General features: G+C 40.2%; 2 protein-coding genes across 3 annotated transcripts; one reads left to right on the top strand and one right to left on the bottom strand.

The window, feature by feature from the left end:
* Positions 1-1,567: 1,567 nt before the first annotated feature.
* Positions 1,568-13,804, top strand: oit3 (oncoprotein induced transcript 3). Its single transcript, XM_039784580.1, is given in 10 exon segments — positions 1,568-1,680; positions 7,920-8,294; positions 8,431-8,541; positions 10,548-10,670; positions 10,794-10,916; positions 11,210-11,370; positions 11,565-11,580; positions 11,583-11,958; positions 12,871-12,970; positions 13,132-13,804. Coding segments are annotated over 10 exon segments (1,599 nt in total). The 5' UTR covers positions 1,568-1,625; the 3' UTR covers positions 13,291-13,804.
* Positions 13,805-13,931: 127 nt separating this feature from the next.
* pla2g12b (phospholipase A2, group XIIB) lies at positions 13,932-17,166 on the bottom strand. 2 transcript variants are annotated; one of them, XM_039784581.1, is made up of 4 exons: positions 16,419-17,166; positions 15,840-15,928; positions 15,536-15,701; positions 13,932-14,649 (listed from the first exon to the last, which is right to left on the bottom strand). In XM_039784581.1, the coding sequence occupies exons 1-4, from the start codon at positions 17,041-17,043 to the stop codon at positions 14,531-14,533; spliced, it is 999 nt and encodes a 332-aa protein (XP_039640515.1). In that variant the 5' UTR covers positions 17,044-17,166; the 3' UTR covers positions 13,932-14,530. The 2 variants fall into 2 exon arrangements, with proteins under 2 accessions (XP_039640515.1, XP_039640516.1); XM_039784582.1 differs by having other exon boundaries at positions 15,852-15,928.
* Between the last annotated feature and the right edge of the window lie 666 nt (positions 17,167-17,832).

The raw sequence follows: 17,832 nt of genomic DNA, 5'->3' as shown, positions 1-17,832 counted from the left end.
GCCATCTTAGTTTTACATTTGAACAGTTCCTACGTACAGCCGGGGCTAATGGGAATGTCATCAGTTCTGCAGGTATTTGGTCATGAACCAAAGTATTGGACAAATGTTGACCTGATGATGGTGCTCGATAAAAAGTCAGGGGATCACCAAGGTTGTTATATTCATCATTTAAGAGCGACATGAACGTCTACCAAATTTTATGACACTCCTTTGACATTTCACTAAAACCCCAAAAAGTTAAGCGCCTGTTGGAGCTAGAGGAAAAGTACAGGGATCACTAAAGTTACTTCAACCTCTGGGGACCATGAATGTCCGTTCAAAATCTGTTGAAAATCGATCCAGTTTTCGAGCTATTTCAGCCTGGCCCAAAGTGATCGACCAAAAAATTGACTTTGCCTTTCATATGCCTCGCCTCTAGTGTGTCTAAAAAAAAGAAAAGAAAAAACGACCAGTATCTTTTAACCTCATCCTGCAACACATTTCACAGTGGTGGAAAAACATAAACCTAGCCTTCCTGATGAATATTCGAGAGGCGCAGACTATATATACTTTTAAGTCCCTGCTAAAGACACACCTTTTTACCCTGGCCTTTGGTCCTAGCTGAGTCTGGGCGTCAAATGTCTTTTAACATGTTTTGTCGTTTCGTGTTATTTGTAACGATTTATTTTACGTGATAACTTTTGTATTTTATATTTTACCATGTTCAGCACATTGATCAACCACAGTAGTTAAAAAATCCAAACTCGAAAAACTAAATTAAGCTGAAATGTAGAGGAAAATTTAACACAAGTGAAAAACAAGGGGACCATTAAACATGAAAAACTACATACACTGTATGCTTTTCCTGTACAACGTGTGGTTATGCAGGAGTACAGTATAATAAAGATGACTGATGTTTGGCCATAGGGACCTGCCGCCCGGTGGGCTAATGGTGTCTTACTTCCAGGAGTAATCACAAAAGAAGAATGGCATGTTCCACCTCATTTCTTCTAACAGCCTGTTGGATCAATGTCTCCATTGATTTAATTACATATGAGAAACAAAAACTGCAAGCATCTGGTTAGTTTGGGCACTTTCTAAATGAAATGGGCTCGAATGGGCTTTAGACATTTTCTGGCCAGGAGTAATGGTAAAGTAATGACTTAGATAAGAACATATGCACTCTATTGGCACAGTGTGTCCTCAATCTACTCTATAGTAAATCCTGAATGTGCAAACCTCACTGTCGCCTTGGAGCGAAAGATGCCTCAGCACGGCATTAAGCAGATTAATCAGATTGGTTTAATGCTGCCGCAGATCAGATCATTGCTCCGTTTTACACGCCCTTTAAATCAGGAAGGATGAGACAAAAGATTAAGACACAACCACACTTTCACAGCATGGTTATCAAAAAATGATGTAGTTTAAGGTCATGTGTGCAAGGATGGAAGGAGTAGACTGAAGTCTGAAACAATGGGAGGATGGTCCTGTCACTGGATTTGGGGAGACAGATAACATGACAAAATGACACATACAGATAAGAGGCGCCTATTAAAGACAGGCTTCCCCTAAGGATGAACCAGAAGAGGGACACACACATGCACACTCAGGCCTGAGCTTGGCTATCATTTAGACAACGCATCACGATGTTTTGGGTAATTACCAGTCTGCTGCTGGAGGTTGTTGCGGTTGCAGGTGTAGGTGAGTTAAGATTATTGTGTGAATGTCAGCAGCATTCTGATTGCTTGTTGTCATCCATTAATTTGCATAGTTTCAGCTACAAAAAAAATTGAAATATCTAAAATTGTTCGCTCTTTAAGGACGTTGTACTGTTTTCCATTCCATTTATACTTTTTAAAATATTAAGCTTTTTTCTTTTTACATTGAAAGTCATTGGAGCAATCTTTAAATCCTCTTCAGGCTTCTTCCACTTCTAAATGCTACTCTTCCCACATACTTTCACCTACAGACGTCATTCAAACTTTAGACTGTTCACAAAACCTTCATATATTACAGTGTGATTCAGCTTTTCAATATATTTTACAATTATGTTATCACTGTTTAAGTATAGTGCTTTTTTTTCGGGCTTTTTCTATGTTTATAATGTCAGTGTATTACGTATTATGACTATGCTATTTGTTAGCACGGTAGCTCAGTGGTTAGCACTGTTCTAACTACCACCAGCAAGTAGGAACTGCAGACTCTCACCCTTTGTCGATTCCCAGTATGGGCTGGGCCTTTTTGTGTGGAGTTTGCATCTTCTTCCAGACTTTCTTTGACATACTATACTATGACGTTTTTCATCACTATTTTTTTACATACAATACTATGACTTTTAATTACTTTTTTTGAATAATATACTACGGTATAACATTTTTAGATGTACTATTCTATGACTTTTTTCGACATACTATACCATGATTCTTTATCACTTTTTTTGACATACTATACTATGACTTTTTTTCAACATACTTTACTATGACTTTTTTCAACATACTATACAATTTCTTTTTATCACATCCTATGAAGTTATGATTTTTTTTTCGACATTCTATAATAGGACTTTTTGATATACCATACTATGACTTTTATAATTTTTTTTCAACACACAATGACTTTAACACTTTTTCAACATACTATACTAGGACTTCTTTTATCACTTTTTTGATATGCCATACAAAAAAAGTATTTTGACATGCTATACTATGACTTTTTTATCACTTATTTTGACATGCCATACAATTACTTTAATACATTTTTTTCAACATACTATGACATTTGATATACCATACTATGACTTTTTAATGGCTTGTTTCAACATACTCTGCTATGACTTTTTCAATATTCTCTGTTTGATATCACAGTGACTCAGTGGTTCCAAATAGCACTATCGACTAGGAACTGCAGAGCCAGATTCGCTTCTCAGTAAAACATTTCAACATACTACACCGTACCACACACAGCAAAAACACACAGTAAGGCCAAGTTAGACGGGCACAGATTGTTGCTTTCAGCAAATGTTACTCAAACCAGAGGTAAAGGGACTACTTTCAGCAGTGGATTAACATACATTTGGAGCTCTAGTGAGTGTTTACAGCAGTAGGTTGGTGTATGTGGAATTTTAAAACGGAAGAGGTCTTCCAGTGTAACTGTGGTACATAGTGGTACTGTTATATACAGATGTAGTCTTTCCCATTTTTTGTTGTGAAAAGAATATCCCCAGGTGCCTCAAAGTCATCTATAAAACTCTTCATTAAATATTTTGCAGAGCTTTCTTTCACTGAGAATTTTGTTTTCTAACTTAAAAAAAGACGCAGGGTTCCCATAAATCACAGCAAAATACTGTAGATGGGGCCTTAGGAGAGGAAGTAAAATGTGTCTTGCCAAAAGAGTGGTAAAGGCTAATATGTCTCAGTCAAAGATTAAATAAGAAACAGATCCCAACTATTGCGATTTAAAAAAAACAAAGAATAGGAGGCAGCTGGTGAAGCGCCAATCAGGTCAGGCACACCTGACTCTGCTTGAGTAGTCAGCTACACTGAGATAGAGGGAAAGGTTAAGCAGAAGGCTTTTACCTCAGGATATCACTTCAAATGCCATCTCTGTAGTGAGCTCTAGTGAACCAAACAGGTCTGGCAAACAGGTGGCTTAAAATGCCTGTAAAAACAGTAAAACCGATCAATCAAAAGTCAATTTAAAAAGTCAGCCTGTTTCCTAGCCACACTGGACCATAATACATGACGAGGTTCTGAGTGCTCCCTATATACAGTATAACCTCTTATAACCACGTGTGTGCTTGTTAATGGAGAGGCAGAGGGTGGAGCTTCCCTGAGGTTGAGGAGCTAGATGGTGGCATTACTAGACCACAAGCCTACCTATCACTACCTATATCAGGTTACAAGTGGAAGCATGACAGCTCTCAGATTTGTGTCGAGATTTTGAAAAATGAACTCTGTGTAACACCTTGAATTGTATAAGTTCCAGCCTGGCACAAGGTGTGCTTGATCGTATGCACAGCTTTATCCCACCACTGATCTGTAAAATCCACCCACAGTTTCTGCTCCCAAGCAATTCTAGCAAAATTTGGCAACAGAATGAATGTCAAAAGCCATGAGTTACTCATATATCTTGGATATGAGTGATTCATGGTGGTGTTTTAGGGTTAGAAGGTCATCGTATGGCTGGTTACAGTAGTGGGGAGGGAAGGATAGCATGGAAAAAGAGAGGAGGCACAGTGTCTAACTTGAAAGTAACAAAACAAGCAGGATGCAGGCAAATTAAAATCTGAGGATACTGAAAAGCTACAAACAGTGCCATCTCTGTAGAGGTCTCTATAAAGTGTAACGCCTCAACACAGTAGTATCAATGAGTGATGGGAGAAATAGGAGATTCTTCACTAGAGGCATCAGGGTGGAGGTTGACATAAACTTAAAAATAAATGACATCTGAATTAAAATTTTAAGGGGAGACAGCATCACAGGGCTGTTTGTAAATCTGGAAGGATGAATTGGTAGGGAGGAGGGGAGTAGAGCCATCGGGGAAGATGAGGAACATGATTGATGATTGAACCTCCAACCTACACTTAACGACCCTGGTGATTGAAGCCAGTAAGTCAATTTGAGTGTCTGTGCTGACCAATAGTAAAACAGAAAATTAGGTAGGGTAGGTCCGCCACTGAATTTAAATGTTTGCCGTAATGATTTCCTCACCCTGGCTGCTTTCCCACCCTATAAAAACCTGGTAATGATTTCGTCTACAGATTTGAAGAAATGTTTGGGCAAAAACAAAATATTGAAACAATAGGGAAATCTAGGCAGGACATTCACTGTTATCGCATTCATTGATGAGGTTTTAATAGTTTTTCGACACTACTGGCACAGAGGAATAAGATATACGTATCAGGTGTTGGCCACAAAGGGAGTACAGGTGTTAGTAGGATCAATTCATTGTTGGTTTTTGTCTTTTCATGGGATGTTTAGACAGTAGGAGAAATAATAGAATATCGTCAGCTTCATCCTTTTTTCCTTTTCTTTTTAAAAGTAAATAAAATAATTTTTATGGCCATTTTCGGCCTTTACTTAGATAGGACAGCTGAAGACATGAAGGGGGAGAGAAGGGTGGAGCGGGGGGAATGACATGCAGCAAAGGGCCACAGGTTAGAGTTGAACCTGGGCCCGCTGCGTTGAGGAGCAAACGCTCTATATGTGGGCACACGCTCTACCAACTGAACTATCCGGGCGCCCAGCTTCATCCTTATTTATAAAAAAATATTTATAATGAAGAACAATAGGGTTGGACACTGTTTACTCTGGGTCTTCATCTTCATCTGTGCAAATAAGAGGCTGGAGTCTGACTCAGGTCAGGCTTGGCTCCGCGTTTCCTTAATAGCCATATTAAGTTATTCAAGCCCCAACTGGAAGATTTAACGCCACCATTAGCATACACCCGCATGAGTCAGCTATGTCCTCTGCCCCTTCTGTGCTGCTGGAGCTGAAACACAGTTGGTCAGTCGTATGTCTCCAAAACTGATCGTTTCTGCTGTCAGTGGGCCGTGGATTGATCCCTCTGCTTTTGTTGGAGCAGCAGGTAGCGATAAGATGGACTGTCCATTAGTGGATGGAGGGTAAAAAACAACGTGTGTGGTGACATCATTTATGGTCACAAAATGAGTCTCATCTTACACATGTATTTCTTCATAGATTCCAGGAACTAAGATGTCAGTCAATTTTTCTAACCATGGTTCAGATGTGTTTTCATGTTTATTGGGAAAGGAACTGTTACTGAGTGTGAGATAAGACTCATATACATCACAACTGCACTGAATGCACGTTGCACAACCTTGAACAATAGGTTTATCTACATCCTATCATTACTAGGGAAACAGTTGTACATTTTTACTCCCCAACTTGCACATTAAGTTTATCTATATCTATTGAAACAGTTGTACATTTTATTTCCAAATTGTATATATTTTAAATATTGCTTGTGTAGTATTCAATTATTGTTTAATGTATATTGTTTCCTATTATTTAATGTATACTCTGTATGTGTGCTGTGTGTCTGATATTTTGCTGCTGCAACACCGTTATTTCTCATTTATTTGGGATCGATAAAAATCTATCTATCTATCTATCCACTTTAAACCTCTGGTCAACCTTGGCCTCCATTAGATGTCACACGGAAAGCACTTTTGATTAAAGGTACAGGAAAGCGTAAACATGGATACTTTATATAGATCAATCCAACTAAATTGAGTTTGGTTACATGGCTGGTTACTGCTCCAGTAAAGCTGTCATGTTTCCTGACTCCTGGCCTGTCGCTGAAGGTGCTTTACTGCCAGTTTGATCAGCCTCCAGCTGTTTCTTCATCCCTGCTGATTCTTAGTGATTAACACTCTAACTCTTGCCCACTTTGCCTCATCTATTGTTCTTTCCTTTTGTTTTATGTCTACCTCTTAATTACACTGTTGAGAGGGCATGAAGGGAGGGAGAGACTATTGATTATTTTTGCTGCACTTTGTTTGCTCTGCTCATTCAGGTGTTCTCCTGATTCTGCAAATCTGGCTGTAGTGAAAAGAGTCACCGCTGACAAGACTGGATAAAGAGTTCTTTGTGGTTGGTTTTTAGTTCAATTAGAATTGACTATGTGTTACAGTTTATCTTGACGGTTCAAAGGTCTGCTTAATGGTAACACGTTTACTCAAGTGACCTATATAGGTAAAATGTACAAAACATGAGATATAGTGCTTGGATTTGGACTGGGCAGAAATGTGAACCTTTCTAAATGGTCACATCACGTCACCACAATAACAAAACATATTTTCTCTGTCTATCTATCCATGCAGGTAGTTTTGGTTTCTGAGATTTCTTTTCTTTTTTTTTGTACTTACTACTGAAAAGTATTGGCAATGAGGTCTGTGATTATTATGAGTAATAGGGCCAGGACCCTGTTTTGAAATAGTTTTAGTGCTCATTTTATGCCTTTCTTAGAGAACTGACTTTAGAGGAAATGAGGGGGAGAGATATGGTGAAGGACTTACAACAAAGGTCCCCGACAGAACTTCAAACCGGTGGTGTTGTGGTTCATGGTTGACACCTTAAATCCCTAGAGTGTCCCTGTTTTGAATGTCTTTTTAAAGGTAAGTTTTCAATGCTGTGAGCACCAGAAACATTATTTCACCTCCATTATATTGATGTGGAGTCAGAAATCTCAAAACCTGGAATGATAAAAAGAAAACTACTTGCATTGGCTGTACAAGAATATAGTATAGTGAATATGTGTTATTTTCAAAATAAAAAAATAGATAGATAATTTTGGTAAACTGGACCTTTAACAGTGATGGCGTCAGTATTTAGAACCTTTAGTTAGGTAAAAGTAGCAATACCGCAGTATACAATGATCCTCTGTATAGTAAGTAAGTATTGCATTCAAAATTTTACTTAAGTGAAAGTAGTCTACGTATTATTAGCTAAATATGCTTACAGTATCAAAAGTAGAAGTAGCTACAGTACTATACAGTATAGAGCCTATATACTGTATATGTGTATATTATTAATGATGCATCATTGTCACAATAATGTGTAAACCGCTAATTTGAACAACTCTGTTGGGTAATTTAACTCATATTTTGTAAACCTATCATATGTTTTTATGTACAGTCCTGAACTGAAAAATATCTAGTGATTAGAGCTTTGAAATATATGTACAGTAGCAAAGTAAAATTACCCAATATATAGCTCCTACATCTAGTGGACTAGAAATATAAAGTAGCTCAAATTGAAAATACTTAAGTAAACTACTTACAGTACTAGTAAACAGTTACTTTCCACCACTACCCTTTCAGACTCTATACATTGCTCAACCAACTTCTCTGGCTCATTCTCCTTAAAAACACACATTTACATCATGTTCTTTTTTTTTGTTCATCTTTGCCACCTCAGCCCTGGACCCATGCTCTGCCTACATCAGCCTGAATGAACCCTGGAGGAACACAGACTACCACGTCAACCAGTCATCCGGTGTGCCCCTGTGTGACAGCCACGTGTCTGGAGAATGGTACCGCTTCACTGGTATGGCAGGGGATGCCATGCCCACCTTCTGCATCTCTGAGAATCACTGTGGCACCCATGCTCCCATCTGGCTCAACGGCAGCCACCCTCAACCCCACGAGGGTATCGTCACCCTGCCTGTCTGTGCCAGCTTCAATGACAACTGCTGCCAGTGGAACGCCAGTGCCGATGTAAAGGCCTGTACTGGAGGATACTTTGTCTATCGCCTGCCCAAACCCTCAGTCTGCTTCCATGTTTACTGTGGCCGTGAGTGAATGTCCGATATTTACATAAAAATATTTTTGTATCCAATAAATGAGTTACTTTTCATTTTACTGGCTATTGTTCTGTCTGTGTGTGTGTGTGTGTGTGTGTTTGTGTGTGTTGTGTGTGTGTTGCACAGATTTCTATGATATCTGTGATGAGGTGGACTGTACAGGTCCCAGATGTCCCCAGTCTGACTGTCACTGTGCACCTGGAACTGCCCTGGGACCAGACAGACAAACATGTCTGGGTGAGACAGATGGAGAGGGAGGAAGAGAGGGGACAGAAAAGTTGTGTAACAGACATGGAAGACTGATTTGGAAATGGTTTCTGAAAATTAATAATAAGCTAAATCAATCAGACTGGCTTGTAGTATGTTTACATAATTGTTTTAACCATTTTTGTTGATCTGTTACTTTTAGCTAACTGTTTCCACAATTTATTCATTTATCTTGTTTTTTTTTCAACTATCCATACTTTTTGCTATTCATTTCAACATTTATCTATTACTTTTAGCTAGCTGTTTTAACGTCCCTGCTCACTTGCTAACCGGTTATCACACACTCTTAATCACAACATTGCTTAGATGTTATAGCTGACTCAATATGTGGATATACTTGTTTAAATCAAAAAGTAAATTCTGTTTTATCAAATAAGCTACTCCACAATCTTTCCACGTACCCCCTGAGGTTCACGACTCTGTGACAGCTGTTCCAGCCATTTTATCTAGTCTCTATGACCTGAGTAACTGTAGGATGTGTTTACATATCCCAATTCCATACCAATAGAGTTATTTCTAGTTTCTAAATAATGTGATACAGTACATCATAAAATAGAAAAGATGAGTGCAAAGCCTGATGAAGGGAGCAGCGATAGAGACAGAAAAGATTTAAATATTGTCTTTTGTACACTGTTATCCCGAATTAGTTGACTTTACTAGAAATTTTTGGGGAAACCCATTGCATTAAACCATCTAAGTTTTTACAAAAGGTGAAACTTAACAGGTCAAGTTGTATTAACACAGAGCCGTAAGTTGTAAGGAGTTTTATGTTGTCTAAATGATGCATGTTTGATTAAATAAGCAAAGAAAGAAATAATTTTTTAAGATAGTAAATATTTGTTTTCCTTTTTGACAGTCCAATTTGTAGAACAACATATTCAAAACAAATTTATTAATACACATTTAGCTTTGTTATACCCTATTTGAATGTTCTATGGGGGAAGTTTCTTTGAGGTTACAGAATTACTAAATCAGTTTCCAACTGCGAATGCAACCAGTTACTGCCACTACCCAGAAGCCATCAGTCCCCAGCCGGGTCTTGGTCATGGTGCAACAATGAATGTAGATAAACATTGACACTAATTCAACCATACAAAATTTAAACCCAGATAACATAAATGCACACCCAGAACATTAACAGAACATTATTAAAACACACTTTAACTAGGACAGAAACTGTTCAGAACATTTTCACAACATTTTTCCCCATGAGCCTTTGCATCGCAGAACAGTTCAAATGACCCCGCCCCTCCCATCCTTAGTTCTGCTCATAGACTGCTAATAATATACAGTCTATGGTTCTGCTTTATATGATGTGTGCACTGCATACTAAAGCTGATTATTACAAACAACTAATGTGATTTAGTAATGAATATGTTTTTTAACAAAACATGGAAGAATAAGTAGTGACTGACCACTACAAAGTTGAATTAGCCTACAACTAAATCTGGGTTTACAGTTTGCTGACTCCAGGTGTGTGTGTGTGTGTGTGTGTGTGTGTGTGCGCGTGCGCGTGCGTGTGCGTGCATGCATGTTGTATGTGTGTGTTTGTGTGTGTGCGTGTGTGTGTGTGTGTGTGTGTGTGTGTGTGTGTGTGTGTGTGATACACCGGATGTTGCACAGTGATGGGTGACAAGCATGCAGTGGGAAACTAGCCAGCCTGAAAAGTCCCATTATCTCATTATTCACCCATCAACAAAATCTGCCTTTCTTTGTCTCATTTCACCATCCTCGCTCACTCTCTTTCCTCACTCCCTTGCGCTCTCACTTTAGTCCCTCCTTTTATTTCACCCATCATTATTTCTTTACCAGTCCTCTCAGTATTATCAATGCAGTTTTAAAGTCCTTCAAAGTCAATTCATCATCTTCCTCCTGGAACACTAAGTGAACTCCACCCATCTGGTACTCAGTCGATTGAAAAAGGACTCATCTGATAATTATACCTGACCCAGCTGTGGTGTGTGTCCTATGATCAGATGTAAATGAATGTGAGAAGGGCAACGGCGGCTGTGCAGAGGTGTGTGTGAACACCAAAGGCTCCAGACGCTGTGAGTGTGGGCCGGGCCGTGTGCTGGACGAGGACGGAAGCAACTGCAGAGGTACACCTGTGTTGTGATGTGCATGCTGTATGACACATCAGTCAATGTTGTACCGAGATAGTTAAACCAGGGAACCACGCGGTGTGCTTCATCTTTTTCATGTCTCTTTGTCACCTCATGCAGAGATAGCAGGCTGTCATGTTAACAATGGAGGCTGCAGCCATGGCTGCTCCGCGCTGCTGGACTTCTATCAATGCCACTGTCCCAGAGGGCTGGAGCTGGGAGAGGATAAACGCACATGTCAGGGTGTGTATCAGTGTTTGTGTATGAGAAAGCTAGATATCAGAATAGTCCAAGGTGTCATCCTCTATTCACATATTCTTTCCAAAACCCAAATATGTTTAGGGTTGTATCCATCATTTATGTTCATTATCAATTAAGAAATGTTGATTACTTTCTTAATAATCTATCTCTCTTTATGTACTTAGCCAACAAATAGATTGTGTGGTTTGTTTTCTTCTCTTTGCCTTTTTTTCACGATTTGTGCCATTGTATGGGACCATAATAATATGTCATATCTTTGTCTCCCTTTCCTGCAGTGCCAGTCCAGTGTGATTCCAGCTCTATTATTGTGTCAGTTCCTAAGGACCTTGTAGGAGGACTGGAGCTCTCTCTGTCCAACTCGTCTTGTCGAGGTGTTTCCAATGGCACACACATCAACCTCAGCTTCAGCCTCAAAACCTGCGGCACAGTGGTGGAGGTCAGAGGCATTGAGTTCAAAGTTTTTAGACGGAATGTGCTCAGGATTTAGTCTCTGCAGTTAGAGCTAGGAGACATATTTGATTACAACAATGAACAATATATTAAAGAGTAGTGCCTTAAAAGTGGGTTGTGTGAGGTTGTCACCGATTGATAAAGCTATTAAAACACTGTAAACTGAATGTCGACCCCTAGGTGACAGATGATAAGATTGTGGCCTCCCTAGGAGCAGCCCAGGCAGCAGCAGGGACCTGATAGTCCGCACCAGCAAGTTAGTGCTTCCAGTTACCTGTGAGTTCCCCAGGGAGTACCAAGTGTCGGACGGATACCAGGCAAGTCAGCGCAGCTCAGCACTCGAACTGGCAGGCCACAGTGAGGGAGTCTTCCCCTTCTATCTGGAGCTCTTTAAGAGCGCAGAGTTCTCGGAGCCGTACCGCACCCCACCCCAGCTCAGCCTGCACGACTCTCTGTTCTTCGGGGTGGAGCCAAAGGAAAGGGTGGAGGGCCTCTCTGCACTGGTGGAGAGCTGCTTCGCCACACCAGGACCTAAAGCTGACCAGGCCCTCAAGTATTACCTCATCAAAGACGGGTGAATAGTGTGGATGGTTTTATCAGTTCTAATGCCACATCTTGTGCTGCATGACATAGAACACTTATTACAAGTGCCTTATATACCAGCAAATAGCACTGCTGGAAGAGTATATAAATGAATAGGTTTGTTTTGCTACCTTATAATGCTAAAAGATATAATAAAGGATTCAAGCTCAAGTTCATGATCACTTTTATATTTGCATATGTCTTCCTAACACTGACACCTGATATCTTTATATTAAGTAAACTGTGGCTGGCTAAAAAAAAAAAAAAAACTTTCTTTCTTTATTTAAAGATACTATACACTTTATTAACAGGAAAGCCAAAGAAAAAGTGATAGTAATAAAGTGGTATAGCAATGACCATTTTTTGTAATTTGGGTGAACTGACCCTTTAAAGTGTGTTGCTCATGACCACAATGAAAACTGCAGAATTCTGTCTTTTTAATATTGTCTCACTACAACGAGAGATGTAATAAATGTCAACAGAATCAGACCCAGCTGCTGTGTTTCCAAAAAGCCTTAGCATCAGCTGCTTCATGGTTATAGGACAGGAAATCTCTACTCCTTCAAGGAAATGTCAAATGAAAAATGCCACTGGCCTCGTACTCTGATTTATGTGGAAAGAAAACAAGAACATTTTGAGTAGAAAAATCAAAACACAGAACAGCCTTACTATCTGGGGAACACTTTCTTTTGGAAAACCATTTCTCCACCAAAATCTCTACCTCTACTCTATGAACACAGAGCAGGGCAGTGATCTATTTTCTTGATTTTCCTATTAAAAACGCAACAGTGTTTAATGGCCTTTGGGCAGTGGCTTGTAAGAAACATATCTGGATCACTGAATACTTTGTAAGGATATCAAACACATGTATGACTCTATTGTCCCTCTTTGGCTTCTAATTCAGGTGTATCTCTGATGAAACAGTGACACAGTACTCATCAAAGGACCAGCTCTCTAAGCACTACCAGGTCCCTGTCTTCAAGTTCATTGGCAAGGACAACCGAGTGAGTAAAGAAAAAGCATGCTGGGAGCCAGCTGGCAATTGTGTGTGGACTTATTTCTGTGTAGCACTATATTGCAAGGACTGAAGTAGCCAGTGTCCTTACACTGTGGTGGTGTTCTTCTTTATCTGTACTCAAAACAAGCTTTTCTCCTCTGATTACAGCAAGTGTTCATCCACTGCCAGGTGTTAGTATGCGGGGCAGGAGACTCCCACTGTGCCCAGCGTTGTCAAAGACGTGTCCGCCGAGAGGTTCGGTCCGGTGAACCTCAGGAGCAGCACACATTGAGTGGAGGCCCCATCTTCATCCTGCCTGAGCCATGATGCTAACATAGAGCCATTAACTCAAACAGGCAGAAAAACACCATGAGAGCCAACAGCAGCAGCAAAATTACATTTGCAGAGTAACATTGAGATTAAAGGAGACTTGCCATTTCAGTTTATTTAGATATTAAAAGTCCCTCTTATACAAATATACATGATGTATAGTATATACACTCTTTTTTATTCTTCTGTAAGTTCCTGTGTCAGTCACAGTGCTGTAGATCACTTAAATTCTGCTTAATACATCCAAGTTTGTGTGTGTCATTGCCACTTTGCCCGGCAGCACAATTTACTGGCAGTAAAGTGAATGACATTTCTATTAGAAATCATTCTGAGGGGCCACAGTTCATTTGTAACAACTACAGCATGAATGATGTTTTTCTAGGTCAAACTTTCTGGCATTTCTCAGGCTTGATTACAGCTTAAAGATTTTGTGGATTTATAGAAGTGGTTTATCCTTCACACTATCACTGACTTGACAAATACATGTGGAACACCCATAGATGTATTCTGACTTGTTTGCTCAGTTGGCTGGGGGATCATGTCACATATCCCAGTGTGTTAGAGAAGAGATAATAGTGTGCCCTGCCTGAAAATGATTCATGCGCTTCTTCACTGACAATTAAGCTACAATTAATCAGTTAAACTGCAATTAGTCATTTATTCATTCATAACAAATAACTGGCAAATAACTTACACCAAGCATTAACATAGTACAGTAGCTGTAATAGGCATTACATTTACATGACAGTGACTTAAGGTTTGAGCAGACTATTTTGATAAATAGCAGAACACAACAAACCATGTGCAGCGTAGGAATTAAATTATGTCTTTCTATCTAGAGGAAATTAATCCAACAATATCCTTCCCATCAGGCAATTTGTCTGGAGTTATCGTAGTAATTTATGGTAATGGAGTCATAGAGGCCTAAAAATGGCCAAAATGAAATGGAGTATGGAGAGTAAAACATGCATAGGGCAGTTAATTAGGAACCTGAAAGTCATATTCAGATACATAATATGTGTTAGTACTGCCTATGAATAATACCTAAGAAACTGTTCATCTGCATTCCCCATTTATGTCTTTTTTTAAACTCCCAAGCTGTGAATCTTGAGAGGGCTCTTGTGAAGTATCTCTTTGACAAAAAGCCTATAAATATACAGTATAATCTGTGGAAATACCTATGGTTCTGTTATTTGTCTATGAAAGCATGCAGGAGTTTGTCCATAGTCTTTCTGTGTCACAGTTCATCCCTCTCCTCTCCCTCACAGACACACGCTGCCCTCTGGCTGTTCATGTAAGGCCTGCAACCAAGAGTCCCCACTGTGCTGTGGAGAGCATCCGCCATCGAATCACAGGCTAAGAAGAAAAGACATAGAGAAATAGAGAGAGGAGGGAGGCAGAGATTAGTATGATTTTTTGATCACTCACAATTAGGGCTGGGCAATATGTCAATAATATATCGATATCGTAAAATGACACTAAATATCGTCTTAGATTTCAGATATCGTAATATCAGTATATGGTAAGTGTTGTCTTTTCCTGGTTTTAAAGGCTGCATTACAGTAAAGGGATGTCATTTTCTCTACTCACCAGGCTGTTCTAGCTGTTAACTATTAATTGACTTTAACCACTTATCATCATTATATGCACATTATTGATGATGATCTACTGTATCTAAAATCTAATTGGGAAAATATTTTGTAAAAGCACCAATTGTCAACCCTACAATTTCGTCGCAAAATCGACATTGAGGTATTTGGTCAATAATATCGTGATATCTGATTTTCTCCATATTGCCCAGCCCTACTCACAATGTATGTGAGATGTCAATAATAATAATAAATAATAATAATAATTTATACTTTATTAATCCCGCAAGGTAAATTAAAATGTTTTCACTCTGTTGTTAGAACACACATTACACACAGGCCTGAAATACACACGCATGCTCAGTACCTAATACCTATACATGCACTAGTGGAGAGATGTCAGAGTGAGGGGGCTGCAGCTGTCGATGGACAGGTGCTCAGAGCAGTTGGGGGTTCGGTGCCTTGCTCAAGAGCAGCTTGGCAGTGCCCAGGAGGTGAACTGGTACCTCTCCAGCTACCAGTCCACCACCATACGTTGGTCCCGTATGGGGACTTGAACTAGCGACCCTCCGGTTCCCAACCCAACTGCCTACATACCCTGGTGTTTTTCATTCATACACACCTTTATATGTAAATATCTGCAAACATCTCACCTTGTACCTTCGACACAAAGCCCAGACTCTTCTTAAGGTCGGAGCAAATGCCATGCAGACACAAGCGAAACTCTGAGTCACAGTCGTACTTGCTTGTGCCACAAGTGTCGTAGCATATGTCAAGCTGGTTACAGCACTCAGTCATAGCAGGGATCCCCAGGTCAAGCTGTCAAAAGAAAGAACTGTATTGTCAGTGCAGTTTACCAGGAACCTAGCATGTTAAGTCATTATGGTCATGGTAAGCTCCATTATTATGGGCTTAATGATGTGGTTCTGGGCTGTTGGTGCTATGTGGGCCACCTACAGCGGCATTCACCTGGAATCCCACCAGAGAGGAGCTGCAGCCGTTGGGCTCTGGGAGCTGGTAGCCGGGACGAGGTTGAGGAGGTTTACCTAGGAAAACAGAGACGTTCCACTTAATTCTCAAACTAAAGTGAAGGCCCATTAACACACTGATGTCATAATGTACTCCTTGGCTCTACAGGATATCTCTGTTCTTGGGTGTGTGTTGTTTCACAGATAAGATGTAACTTCTGTTTGAGAACACATGTATTGATTGTGTAACTGTACATCTACCTCCTAGACTGATAACCAGAATGTTTTCAGGTTTCATTATCAGCAGCCTGAGGGTAGATAAACTGACAGCAGAGACATCAATTTGACACTCAAAGTGTGCTAAGAAAACACATATATAACGGAAGGAGGAATATGGGGTGTGGACAAAATATAATTAGCATTTGAAAATCTACTGTGAACCAGGTGCACTGAAAATGTTTTAGCGCTTTTGAAAACAGCAACAACTCGCCCCTCCGGGCCACTAAAATACTTGTGGTTCTCAGTAACATAACAGTAAAAAAAGTAAATTCAAGACATTTGCTCTTACCATATCTGCAGCGGTACTGACACACACCATTGTGTCCCCCCACCAGCTCCACCAGGGAGTCAAAGTATCCGTGCACACTCTGGAAACTATTTCTAATTGAGTTGATGCTCCAGCTGTTGTCGTCTTCATGAGCCAAGGGCTCGTTCAGGGACTGGTGTGTTTCGACTGGTCTAATGTCATTCTCCTCTGCCTCAGAAGAAGGTTGCTCCTGGGTGACAGCTTCACCAGTAAGAGCTTCCACAATAGAGGCGTCTCCAGCAGGCCTATCACTGTCTGTCTCTGGCTCTCCGGCTGTTGCAACGTCTGCTACTGGGACATCCACTGCTGGTTTGTCAGCAGCTGGGTTATCCACTGCAAGTATTTTAGCCATTAGATTGTCACCAAAAATGGAATTAGCTGCAGATTCCTCAACTGCAGGTGAATCATCTACTTGGGTATCTGCAGGATCTCCAGCTTCTTCAGCTGCATCTACAGAGGTAGCTGCTAAAACACCGTCAGTAACAGCAGCTGAGTGCACAGCAGGGACTTCCTCCTCTTCCTTGGCTTGAGTCTGGTAGTGGCCTAAAGTGGCACACATGCCTGTGCACACACAGAGGAGCAGCAGAACCGCAGTCCGAAGCAGCATGGTGTTGAACTGGTGACAATCCAAGCAGAGGAAGCTCTGCACAAGGTGAAGGTGTTAGATGTGTGAGAAGTGTGAGAAGAGCTTAGATGGTGAGGGACATAAACACACTGCGCTCTTACTGGCTCTGCCAGCCAGAGAGCAGACTTTGACCTATGATTAGGTTCAGGCAGACAGCAAGGCACTCTCTCCCATTGGGGGCAAAGGTCACCCCATATCAATCCAAAGAAAACTTGTATAATTTCTTTAATCCGCTCATTCTCTGTGATTCTTGAACACATCAAATGAGTAATTTCATCAGTTTCATCCACAAAAGCTATAATTGGATTTTTATGACTCAAAACGTCACATGGAACTTGAACCCAGAGGAAAAAACCCTTTGTATTTTGTTTTAAACTCGGCACATCTAATGCTGGTATTTCAGCCTGTGACCTCAAAGACATCAAAAGATCTTTACTGTGTTTTGTTAAAGGTCACAGACTAAATGACACTTAGCACTGAATAAGTACAGAGACAAACAGAAAGATATTTTATTCATTTGGCATGTCTCTGCTGCCCTCTGGTGTTTGAAGAGTCATTTTTTGTTGTCTTCCTATTTAAAGGTCCCATGACATGGTGCTCTTTGGATGCTTTTATATAGGCCTTAGTGGTCCCCTAATACTGTATCTGAAGTCTCTTTCCCGAAATTCAGCCTTGGTGCAGAATTACAGCCACTAGAGTCAGTCCCACAATGAGCTTTCCTTAGGATGTGCCATTTCTGTGTCTGTAGCTATTGAGGAGCTTGTTTGCCAT

Source organism: Perca fluviatilis, chromosome 19, assembly GCF_010015445.1.
Source record: "Perca fluviatilis chromosome 19, GENO_Pfluv_1.0, whole genome shotgun sequence".
In the NCBI taxonomy this organism is placed as follows: Eukaryota; Metazoa; Chordata; class Actinopteri; order Perciformes; family Percidae; genus Perca; species Perca fluviatilis.
This window is presented reverse-complemented; position numbering and strand designations above follow the sequence as displayed.